The following is a 12,994-nucleotide window of genomic DNA, read 5'->3' as shown; positions in this document are numbered from 1 at the left end:
GTAAGAGGAAGAAAATTACAAAGTAACTTGAATTTGCTGTTTCATTGAGCATGTATCACTTGATTGTGCTGCATGTGCAAACATTGACATGAAAACTATGCACGTTTCTGATGTTTATGGGATTGATGAATACAAAAACTGTTGACTTTTCATATTCAGTGCACTAAAGGAATGTGTTAGCAAGAAAGTGCATGCAGTCTTTACACACCCTATGGTTGAGGAAACAGGGATGTGTGTAATTCTGGTATTGGTTTTCATTTCTTGTCAGCTCTGGTGGTGGTACACATTAGGAGGTTAGTCTGTACTGATTGCTAACACAGATCACTTTTCTATTTCCTTCACTTCATTGCTGGCAAGTTTAACAAAGTCTATGGCTCTACTCCCTTCCTGTCTTGGTAAGATAGTATCTTGTGTAATTCTGCTCTAACTGCATGTATGTTTACTAAAAAAAAGACACTTGCTCACCCTCCTTTAAATTCATATAACTCATGAGCTCCTTATAGTTCCAGCTTAATTATAATTTTGTTACATGCAGAACATCTACAGCTTTGAACTAAATATTTCTAGAGCAACTATATTTTACTGCCTTCAAGCATTTTAGGAACTTTTGGATTTATAAGCTAACTTGCTGTGAGATTTGTAGAATGCTGCCTATTGTATTCTAGTTAAAGCAACCAAATTACAATTATCAAGTAGGTAGTCTTCTTGTGAGTCTGTCTTCTAGGCTCTCTCTCACTGTGGCCATTTAATCCAGTTCCAGCTGTTAAACAGAACTCATTCTGTTTGAAAGTAATATTTAGACCACATTACTTATGGTTTGGCTATCTGGCTGGATAACTTATGCAGGATGTTAATCAAAAACAAGTAATAGGCTGCCTTCTACTTTCACCTTCAAGTAGATTTTTTGCTTGAGCTGCTTTACTAACACTCCCTCTCTCTTGCTGCAGTGCAACATGTCTAACTTTTGCTTCTGTCCCATTTCACTCATCTTGCAGGAACCAGGAGGGGTTGGGACCCATAGTTCATGATCGAAAATCTCAGACATTGCCTGTTTCCCGTAACAGAACAGGGATGATGCATGCCAGATTACAACAGCTGAGCAGCCTGGATAACTCTCTCACATTTAGTCACAGTAAGTTCCATGACATCATAACACCTGAATCTCATCTAGTACCACAAAACCAGACGCAGGCTGAAACCCACACCAGAGCATGTCATGGACTTTATTTTTCTAGGTGAAGCAACAGAATGGATTCTACTCACTGCCAAGTATTAATAAGTGATGATGCAATGTGGAACATGGTTAACTACAGCATTTAAAAACATAATCCACACCTTACATACAATAGTATGTGGTAGGCTTCAAAATCATGCATTCTCATTCTGTAATTACACATGTACAATTTGAATTTATTTCATTAGACAGCACTTTCATGAGAACTCATTGAAATATGCTTGGTTGATCATGTGACCATACTTTGGCATAAAGTTTAAGAGAAAATACTTGGAGACTGTATAAAGGTACTGTGGAAAATGTCAAGTCCATGATTTAGTTCAGATGTGAAGAAGCACCCAGTAATGAAGTGACTTTTTCTGTGTTTTCAGTGTGAGAAAAATATCAAGTTTGCTTGGAATTTCTGTAGACAATGGTAAGACAATGAGGTTGAAGTCAGCTTCTATTGGAATTGCTTGAAATGAAATTTGGTCTTAAATCATCTCTAGAAATATTCATGCTGCATCACTAATATTGCTTGAGAGTTGGGTGAAAGGTCCAGGATTAAGAATGCACGTCTTGTTGAAATAACTGTAAACACATTCTCTGCTGCTGTCTATTTAAATACTATATGCACTGTAGCTAACATGGATGGATATTTTATGACATTCCAGTACCTCCATATGTAAACATTCTCTTTGCACATAATGATACTGCTAAAGATTTAATAAATAAATCACTATTTACTAAAGTAGCTTCACTCAAGGACATTGCTGTCAGTCATCCCCCTTTGATTTCAGTTTTCTTTTAACTCCCATAATAATTTATAGCCCCTTTCCTTTGTTTGACAGCAGGAAGACAAAACTTCAGAGTTTAAATTGATGGACTGATTGATGGGCTGTGCTTTCAAACTGATTCATATCAACATACCCTGTTTCCCCGAAAATAAAGACAGGGTCTTATATTAAATTTTGCTTCAAAAACGCATTAGGGCTTATTTTCAGGGGATGCTTTGTTTTTTCATGTACAATCTACGTTTATTCAAATACAGTCACGTCATCTTCTGGTTGCTGCACAGTGGTGGAGGGCGGGCTTTCACTTAACTAGGGATTATTTTGGGGTATGGCTTATATTACAAGCATCCTGAAAAATCATACTAGGGGTTATTTTAAGGTTAGGTCTTATTTTCAGGGAAACAGGGTAGTCTTGAAAATACTAACATAGAAAGTACAGTGCTAGCACACTCTGCTTCTGCTGGCCAGACAGGAAAAGATGGTTTACTTGATGAAACTGCAGAAAAATAATTGGGTTCCATCAATCAGTGGATTGATCACAGACTCTTCTAAGCAGTTTCTTCATGGTGGCTACTTGACACCCACCCATATTGTTTTGAAAGTAGCCTGCTGCTTTACCACTTTTTACATAGTTGTGTCCAGCCACCATACATATAGTTGCCTATTCAAAACAAATTTAATTGATAGTCAGTAGCTTCTAAATGTTACAGTTCAAATTCAGGTGCTTCAGAAGTAAAAAGTGGAAGAGCTAAATTCTTCTTAATACTTAATATTCACAGTTTTTAATTGCTCTGTTTAAAAGTTTATGTTTCATATGATCTTGATTTAACTGGGTAGTGCAATCTTATCTAGGACTTAGAAGCTGATTCTTGTTTTGCAGATCTGGGTCCTAATACCTGTATTCTGATTTTTAAAGACATTATTAATGTTTTCGTAATGTCGCTGGAATGAGATACTGTACCATGTTGTTGTAAAGAAATAAATTGAAAGAGAGTATACAACTTCTTCAGTGTAAACAATGGGCAAAATCCTGTTCATGCAAGTGTAATGTAAAGTTATGCTAGTGTAAATACATTATGACAACCAATAGGGAAATGCACAAATTGATGGTGTAAGCACTTGCATGGCATCCATTGCAACCATTGCACAGTGCACTGGCATAAGTGCTTTATGGATAGTGTTGTTGGTGCTATTTTAGCTACCGTGGACATAATGTTGAGTTACACCCATGTAGCTAGCTACACAAGAGATTTGGACCAGTTGATAATACAGGAATATAGCAGATCTTAATTAGTATTGTGAAAATTGGTTTTTAAAGTGTACTTTTAAAAAGATATTGCTTAAAAAGGTAATGAAAGAAGAAAACACCTTTCCTATGTACAGTAATATTCAGTTTTACAACCTCTTCCTTCAAACAGTGTAGAATGCTAAAAATTGTTCTCTGGAAAACCCCTTTTGCAGAGGTCGAAAAAAGGGTTTGACGAGTCTTCAGAAGATCATATCTGCTAGGCATCATTGCATGTACATAAATTTAATTCCAGTAGAGCCTTAGTGTGATATGAAAGTATTTCCATTTGGGCAAGGCACAGATAATGGTTCCCACGCCAGCTGCAACCCCCTCTCCCCATGGTGTATCTGATCCTGCTCAAGAAGGTTATCTTGAGTGGCTTTCGGAATGAGGAGATTGCATGAGTCTGCCACAAAAAGGAGTAGGCAGTACAACCCTCATATTGATTTAAATATGCATTATAAAGCCCTCATATTGAATTTGCTTTTTTAAAGTGTTGACATTTAACATTTGATTTCAGAGTTCTATAGGAGCAATTTGTAGAAATGCAGTTTATGGGAGGTGACAGGTACATAAAGACTCTCCTTTTCCAAAATGACCAGAATTTTCTTTTGTTTGGTAGGCTTGACATCATTTTCATGTTTAATCAGTATTCCGTAGCCACTTCCCTATTCTTTCCATCAGTTTTCTTTGCCAATATGAAGGAGCATCTTTTTCCTAACTATAGCATGCATGTTTCAGAAAGAGTTGTTATGTACTCCTTAGCACTGGAACTAGTAGTATGCTCTGCAGAGCAGTACATTCTGTAATCTTATATAATAATAATTGATAATGTAGAAGGAAATAATGGTGGATGTGTATGGAATGGTAAGAGATCTAAGAAATGTAGAAACTGTCATTGAGTTCTTTATTATTCCAGAAATGGATACAGTTAATTAAATTAATTGAACCAAGTTTATTGATGTAACAGTGTTGCAGTAAAAGCATTACTTTCACTGATTGCTTTAACAATACAAGATGCAATAAGTATTCACTATTATGGCAAGTAAAAGCAGAATATCTGCCAACTGTTCATTGCCTGTTATGGCCAGTATCCTACTGAGCTTCTGCTGAAATAAAATGTTCTGCTAGCATAGTAACACAGGAGTTTACTGCACAAGTGTTGCTGTTGGAAGTGGAAAGTTGTTCTGAAAGGAGATCATCACTGCTTGGACAACAGTAGTGGTTGTGCGAGCAGTATAGAGTCCCCTAATATTGCTCAGTGGATGCTTAATAGAACACTGGTCTAAGTCTTTCTCATTGAATTGCAAAAAATTAAAAAACACTTTAAAAAATGCTTTATGTGGCATGTAGTTTTCAAAACAGTATGCAGAGACATTATGGATTGCTTCAAAATAATTGGTGAAGCTGCACAAGAGGAAAAATACAAATAAATCTAAAAGTACCTATAAGGCAAGTAGAGAAGGTTGTTTGTTCCATCTCTGCATAACTATACAGATATGGCCTTTCCTCCATTCTTTTATTTGCCTCAAATATATTTAGAATATGCACCAACTCCTGAAGCAGCATTGTCTGCTCTTAGGGGAAGCTAGTTGTTGGCTCATTGTACAGTGGTGCCTCGCATAGCGATTGCTCTGCATAGTGAAGAAATTGCTTTGCAACGCTGTTTTTGCGATTGCAAAAGCGATCACTTTGCGATGGCCCCTATGGGGAAAATTCGCTTTGCGATGATCGCGGGGAAGCGATCATCGCAGAGACCCCATTTTCGCACAGCTGATCGGCGGGGCTTTGCAATGATTGCTTCCCCGCGATCATCGCAAAGGCACCATTTTCGGCCAGCTGATTGGCGGGGCCTTGCGATGATTGCGGGTCCCCTCGATCATTGCAAAGCCCCCATTTTCGGCCAGCTGATCAGCAGTTCCAAAATGGCCGCCCGCTGTTTTGCCTCGCTTTAGAGGCACTGAAAAAGGCCACCGCAATGGAGGATTTTTGCTTAAGGTGAGTTTTGGAGCCCATAGGAATGCATTGAAGGGGTTTCAGTGCGTTTCTATGGGCTTTTAGAAATCGCTTAGTAGCGATTTTTGCTGCGCGGATTAACGTCGCTAAGCAAGGCACCACTGTATAAGTCTCTGCTCTACAATCACTAGTTAAGTCTGTACGCTTCTGCTGGAATAAAATGACATACTCAAACATGTAGGTACTGGATTCCTCTGAAGGGTGGATGGTACTTCTTAATCTTAAAATCTTAGGAAGAGATAAACACTTTCAGGTGCAAGAGTGGATAATAAATCTGACTGAAATTGACAAAACATGTGAATTATCAGGTGTCAGAAGTTCAGGGCCAAATTAAATGTACCAATCTTTGAAAACATTTCATATTTGTTAATATTAGTGTTGTGCTTGGACATATGCCATTTTAACATTTGTTTCTTTTATGTATTTTCAACTTTTGAAAATAAAGTAGTCATTTACTTTAAGTCATAAAAGTAATAAAAGCTTACAAATATGTGCTAATACTCTATGTAGAATATATATTTTTGTGTGTGAGTTTTTTTAATGCGATATCTGCAGCTATAGTGTTTCTGCTCTGTAGCTATTAGATTGGCATTATTAGTGTCAAAAAGGTGTGGTTTTGTAAATGTTTGTATGATGTTCAGAGTAAAATCTGCTCCACATTTCCACAGGTTATGGCCATTCAGAAGCAGATGTCCTTCATCAGTCTTTACTTGAAGCCAACATTGCCACTGAAGTTTGCCTTACAATTTTGGATACATTGTCTTTGTTTACAATGGCATTTAAGGTATGTAAACTATGGATCAGCATCAGGGTTTTTTTCCCCCTTAAAATTATGAAAAGAATAATTCTTTTAGATGTGACAATAAAATGCTATCTGTCATCTCACACTTGCTCTAGAGCAGTGGTTCCCAACCTTGGGTAACCCAGGTGTTGGAATACAACTCCCAGAATTCCTTGTCAGCACAACTAATGGAGAAGGCTTCTGGAAGATTTAACCCAAGAACATCTGGAGAGCCAAGGTTGGGAATCACTGCTCTATGGAATGTTTTATATCTACATAGGATTGTTTGCTGATAACACCAAACAGTAAACCCCTTGCAATTTCATGTGACATTTTAACCCCCTTTTCCCTGAAAAAAAAATCTGTAGTAGAAATATTTGAATTGGGACCAGTGCTACTCTCAGCAGCTAATATGTTAATCAGGATTCAGTTTGTTAAAAATTCTACTTAATTTCAAGAGTTTTGCCATCACGCACTTGAAACAGCGAGTGTACAAAAGTTGGGAAGTGCATGAGATGCAAGGCATGGCCCACATAATAGCATAATGCACTTTTGTAAGAGCTACAAAATGCACCTCACTTTCTCTTGAAAGATGGGACATAAATCTAATAAATCAATAATCATTTGTTTCATTGCTTAATTTTTATATTTCTCTGCCATAAGAGTAACATCAATTTATTGCACAATGACAATATCCCCAGTTGTGGAGGTGGTTGTTTTTGTTTGTTTGTTTGGTACTTACATTCTCCAGGGATGTTTTACGAACAAGTATATAATGTAGCAATGGACCTTTGAAACCTTGGCGTACATTTTTCTGCGATTATTGTCAGAAATATATTCTGCTTATTTTCAGAATCAGTTACTGGTTGATCATGGACATAATCCTCTGATGAAAAAGGTTTTTGATGTCTACCTTTGTTTTCTGCAAAAAAACCAGTCCGAAACTACATTAAAAAATGTCTTCAATGCTTTAAGATCACTGATTTTTAAGGTAAGTAGTCTTAAATTTTTATTTTCTTGTGCTCATGTGAAATGTTGCTATTGGTTGATTTTTGTTGTTGGTGGTGATGATTCTTGCGTTGTCACTTACATGTTGCATATAAATGTGAAGAGCCAGATACCAGTATTCTTTTTAAATTAATTTTTTGCACAAGTTTTGCTCCCAGTTTTAGGGACTGCATTTAAAACAGCACAGAGTTTGGAAAATCACTTGACTGAAGCAGGATACTGACACTTTAGTCATGTAAGAGGTTCAGTAAACACTAGTGCTCTCATATCATTCGCTGGATTAAGTGGGCCTGCTTGTAGAGTAAGGTCACTGAGTGTACAGAACCAAAAGCTGCATTTTCACATCTGACCGTTTGAGCTACACAGGTAGTTCTCATGGCTCTTATCAGGAATGTACAGTTCCAGACAGATTGTGCTTGGCAATGCAATTAAATAGCCTTCCACACTTTAAAACTGACAACAAGCAATACTGCAGTTTTTTATGGGGTTGGGGAATGGAGACTCATATCTGAAATCTGTTTTCTGGAACCCCAAATAGGACATTGCTGCTTGGACTTCAGCATTTGGAGGACTATGGGTTCCCCAGTCCTGATCAAAACCAATGATTTTAATACAATCCCAAGTGTTTACATCCAGTAATTTTGTATAAACTGGACTCTTCCCCATGAGGAGATTATTATTTACCTAATTGGAAGGGCTTGCATTTCGAGTACTTAAATATGGTTACAGATAGCATTTAACTGAACTGGCATTAAACACAGTTGAGTTATCAGTTACTGTTGTATTATTCTTACTGATGGATGTAAGGACAGGCAGATTTAGTAAAAGTGATATAAGAAGATGACATATAATAGACTAGGTCTCTTAATTCTTTTAATAACCTTTTAGACTCCCCACTGCACTTTCTTAGGTATTCACAAAAACAGTTTTCCTTTTTAGCAAACTATTTTCTTGAAGATATTTGAGACCATCTTAAAAGATCATGTATATGTTTACTATTTACTACTGAATTTGATGCAGTTTCTACCTCTGAATCATTTGACCATACTCTCTGCTGTTAAGGTTACTTTTTTGTGAGTAGTATACTGAAGTTGAGAGTCCTGACCTTAATCTCATTTCCTGCTTATCTCATATTTGTAGCAGTTGATGTGGAATTAATTTCTGTCCAGTCTGATGGGTCCATATAGTTCATTTTGTATTTGGAAGTGCATCTAGGGATTTACAATTCTCTTAATTTAATATTCTTATGTTACTACATTTGTTTTTATGAAGATTATCTTATTTTATTTTTAAAAAGCAAACACTTTCTGTTCTACAGTTCCCCTCTACATTTTATGAAGGGAGAGCTGACATGTGTTCTGCACTGTGCTATGAAATCTTGAAGTGTTGCAACTCCAAACTAAGTTCTATTCGCACAGAAGCATCAAACCTCCTTTATTTCTTGATGAGAAATAATTTTGATTACACTGGAAAGAGATCGTTTGTACGGACCCATCTACAGGTACTTCATTGTTTCACTTGGTTCCTGGGTTTTAGTGAGATGGAATAGTGACCTCTTCTGCAATCTTACCTTAAACACAGGGTTGTATAAATTTTTTCAACAAGTGCAGCTTCACAGACCATACACAGACACAAATTAAGTTTCATGTGTTAGAACTGCAGTTGTACAATATAACTCTTCTTGCTTCGTACATTAACATCTTATTCATAGATTTCCAAGCCTTGTTCCTCTCAGGCTGATTTCCAAGGGGAGAAATTCCGTTTTTCAGATTTAGTCCAAATTTGTTGAGGAAGCTTGCTGTTTACACTTTAGTATATCTTCTTACTTTTTTTGAATTTCATTTGGGGAGGAATCCAATGTTTCCTATCCCATCTCCATTGTTCTTGATTGCAAAACACTGAAAAACAACTTGTTCAGCAAGGATAAGATACATCTATTCAAATTAGATGTATATTGGCAAGGTGATACAGCCTTTGAAAATAGAAACTGAAGTTAGCAAAAAAAAATCTGATGCCATCTGTACCATTTAAAGTGGTATAATTCTGAGCATTGTGCCTTGTTGCTAAGTATGTGTTTTGGTATTGATTTTGTTTATTGATTTGGTATGGTATTTGTTTGATTCATTTGTAACATTTGTACACCTATGTTTTTGGCTTTTAAACATTGTCTTCTACTGATATAAGCTGCTGTGCATCCTTTTTAAAGACAAAATCTCTTGGTTAGATATAGCTGAAATCATTTAAGATGGTGATACCTTTTACACGTTACTTTGTTACACAGGTGGAAGGCAGTGCAACTTTCAGTCTTTTCCAGCTGGCAGTTGGTAGTCAAGGCTGGAGTTCTCAAATGCACACCAAGCCAGTGAATGTGTGTGCCCCCAAGAATCCAAGCAGTGGCTAGTTAATTGCAAGCTAGAAGCAAATGAATGTTAATAAGATTTGCCTTCCACATGTGTAAAAAATAAAAAAGCAGCAGGATTTCAGCCGGTGTTTGAATTTACTTATTGTGTGCCATCAGATTCATTCTGAGTTATGGTAACCCTTTTCGGGGTTTTCTAGGTACAGCGTATTCAGAAGTGGTTTACTGTTTCCTTCTTCTGGGGATGCCCTGCGGATGTGCAGCTTGTCCAGGGCCATATAGGCTGGCTCTTCTGGGATTCACAGTGGGAAATTGAACTCCAAACCTCTAGCTCAACACCTGGATTTCTAACTCACTTAGCTATCCAGCCAGCTAGCTTTTCAGTACCTGATGTTCATGTTTCTTTTACTTTTTTACAAGGTTATCATTTCTGTGAGCCAGTTAATTGCAGATGTTGTTGGAATTGGGGGCACCAGATTTCAGCAGTCCCTTTCCATCATCAATAACTGTGCGAACAATGACAGGCTTATTAAGGTTTGTTGCAACTTTTTTTCTGATGCTGTAAAATTATGTAAAGGTGTTCTGATCGTGAGATTCATTACCTTGGGATTGATACAGGAATCTCAAGAGACAAATAGCAAAACAACGCTCAGAAAGATTGTAGTGCTATTAAAACAGAGATTGAAATGTACCTAACTGCATCTACGATGAAAAAAACACACAAGGATTCGCCAAAGGAAGACTGGTGACAAATCTGGGGGTGGGAGAGTGGGTATTGTTTTGTTGTTGTTGTTTTTTAAACCTGGTCTCTAGTTGTTATTCTTCAGGACTGTGAGGTAAAGGGAAACATGTTGTCAAAATATTTTTGTCGTCTGTTGTTGAGTCATAAGAGTTAAAAATACAGTGTGCGATGTTCATACACAAGACCTGTTCAAATGTTCTTAAGCATGCTTCTCAACATATGAGGAGGGAATACTTTAGCTCAGCACCCTCTCTTCTCAGTTTCCATATGTGGATGGTGACTGGTCTGGAAGAGGAGGGACTCATCTACCTTTGAAGACTGTTCAAATAAGCTAGAAAACTGATTTTCATATGTTCTGTCATGTATCAAGGCAAGAGGTTTCCTTGATGGAAGAGGTCTCCTTCTTATACACATGACATTTGACCTAAGCAAAGTGACGAGAGAAGAGGCACAGTTAGCACACTTCCCTCCCTCCATGTTGCATAGCCATATTTAAGAATGCCTGAAGACACAACAGCTATCTTTCGAAATGGCTGCCTTCAAAGTTGTTTTGCTTTAAAGAAAACAATATAGCATTAACAGGAATCCACATATAAAACTAATACTGGAGAACACATTCATTGTGCAGTTAGAGTACTGACAGATAGTCCATGCTACTCAGTTCCTCTTCCTGCATGTTTTCATTACATTTGGAATGGAATTTTGAGCAATAGACTAGACTTGATCTACTATTTAGTTTCCCACAGGTCTGTGTCCCTGTGCTCATTTTGTTTATCTTCCTGCTCTTGCACCTTCTAGCACACTAAATTCCCTATGGACGTAAAGGATTTGACAAAACGCATCCGTACAGTCCTCATGGCAACAGCGCAAATGAAGGAGCATGAGAATGATCCAGAAATGCTTGTGGATCTTCAGTACAGTTTGGCAAAGTCTTACGCTAGTACACCTGAACTCAGGAAGACCTGGTTGGATAGTATGGCAAGAATTCATGTTAAAAATGGAGATCTCTCAGAGGTAAGCAAAGCAGAAGATCCTGCTGTTGTAAAGGTGATTTTGTGTTTGCTCATCTTGTAGCAAAACTTTTAAAATTTTCAATTTAGGCCAACAAAATGTGCTAATGACAGCTTTTCTGGGAAATGCTATGTTCTATTTTAGTGCTTCTTTGTCATCTCCTCAGAACATTTTAGAGCTTAAGCAGAGAGTGGTTATTATAGCCCCCGACTCCCACCCATGCTCTTGTAGACATATCCTACCTCAGTTTCTTTTAAAGACCAACTAGGAAGCTTCTCTGGAACATATGCTAGATACTTTTGTTTAAAAAGTTACCTGTTTCATTTCATCACCTCCCTTTCTTTGTTTTCTTCACTGCTTAATGTCCTCAGTTTGTAAGTTATATCCCCCACCAAAAAAAAAAAATAAAAACAATAAAAAAAAAACTTAGAGTAAATGGCTGCCCCCTCAAGGCCTTCCTGATTCTCTCACTATATATATATGGCCTCAAAGGGACCTTTCAAAAGTACACAGTCTGTGGAAATAAAATATCTCTCATTGTCATTGACGGTCACTCAGAGTGTGTCCACTGCCTCAGTGAGGGGCACCAGACACAATCTTGTCCACACTGCAGAAAATTTACCGAGGTAGCCCTTTGAAACTGGCAATCACAACTAAGATTTGGGAGAAATCCCTATAGGCAGCCGCTCCCTTTCAAAGAACTCTTCTTCCATCAGAACAATGGAACATTCCCATCCACAGTCAGATACTATTTCATGGCTTGATCAACCTTTGACCTACTAATAACTGACATTCTGTCAGTTTCAAGGGAACCCCGCCCCCAAAATCTTCAAGGAGAACAGCAGCCTCGCTATCAAGGAAGTCCTCAGTACCTATGCAGAAGAAGAGAGAAAACAAAACTTGGAATTGGACTAAGGTCCTGCCAAAAAAGCAAAGAAAAGCACTAAGACCGGTAGCTTTTAAGCAACAGGATCACTCCAAAACATCCCTCAGAGCTCCCATCAGTAACTTCCCAAACCTCAGAAGCAGATGAGAAATCTCACTGAGCTCCTATTTTGTCTCCTACCTTCAGTCAGTCAATAGATTTGGAGCCATTCGTTCAATCAGAGGGCTCTCCCTCACAAGATATATGAACCACACATACACCAAGAATCTCCTCATCATTCCAGGGATTCCTTCCCCATGCTCAGATTCCACAGCTTGGAAAAGAACTTCTTCACGCAAGAGTTCCCGTAAGACATGCTATCTACTGTACATTCTGACACTTATTATTTGGAACCTTTATTATTTGGAACCTAGGACAAAGTCTGAATGAAGCTACAGTACAGCCAATTTCATCCTCCTCATCTTCTGGCTCTGATTTGGAACTGGAGAACAACTCTCACCATCCAAGTAGATAATATTATCTACTTGCTAAAAGTCATCTTACAGTACTGCATCGCAGGGGTCCTACAAAATCCACAAAATATGTCACATCTGGCCCATCTCATTCTCACTCCTCTAAGCCAATGGCATATAAATATCATCTGGTCACTCTATTGAATGTAAACCTTCTGTCCATTCTATTCCAAGTAATGAATTCTGGTACGACTCAGATGTACATCTTCTGTCGGCTTTAATAACTGCTCCTGAATCCGATGTCGGGGATGTTAAATTCCCCTCTCTTCCTCAGGATTTTTGCTGTTCAGAATTGATCTCACATGTGGCTCTTGCATTTAATATTTCCAGAATTAAATCCATACGGAATATTAATGGGTTATTTGTCAGGTACCACACACCAAG

General features: G+C 37.8%; 1 protein-coding gene across 17 annotated transcripts in view; it reads left to right on the top strand.

The window, feature by feature from the left end:
* The window catches only part of DOCK9 (dedicator of cytokinesis 9), a 165,131-nt gene that overhangs the window by 129,350 nt on the left and 22,787 nt on the right, over positions 1-12,994 (top strand). For 10 of the 17 annotated variants that reach the window (XM_072994661.2, XM_072994658.2, XM_020801587.3 and 7 more), the window contains 6 exons: positions 996-1,132; positions 5,980-6,095; positions 6,946-7,083; positions 8,419-8,601; positions 9,880-9,993; positions 11,000-11,215. In XM_072994661.2, the coding sequence (XP_072850762.2) occupies positions 996-1,132; positions 5,980-6,095; positions 6,946-7,083; positions 8,419-8,601; positions 9,880-9,993; positions 11,000-11,215 (904 nt within the window). Of the gene's footprint in view, positions 1-995; positions 1,133-1,605; positions 1,650-5,979; positions 6,096-6,945; positions 7,084-8,418; positions 8,602-9,879; positions 9,994-10,999; positions 11,216-12,994 lie in introns of all 17 variants that reach the window. The other 7 variants (XM_078391404.1, XM_072994669.2, XM_072994666.2 and 4 more) reach the window with 2 other exon arrangements.

This window comes from Pogona vitticeps, chromosome 3 (genome assembly GCF_051106095.1).
Source record: "Pogona vitticeps strain Pit_001003342236 chromosome 3, PviZW2.1, whole genome shotgun sequence".
NCBI lineage: Eukaryota > Metazoa > Chordata > Lepidosauria > Squamata > Agamidae > Pogona > Pogona vitticeps.
Note: the sequence above shows the minus strand (reverse complement) of the source record. Positions and strands in the feature narration are given on the sequence as shown.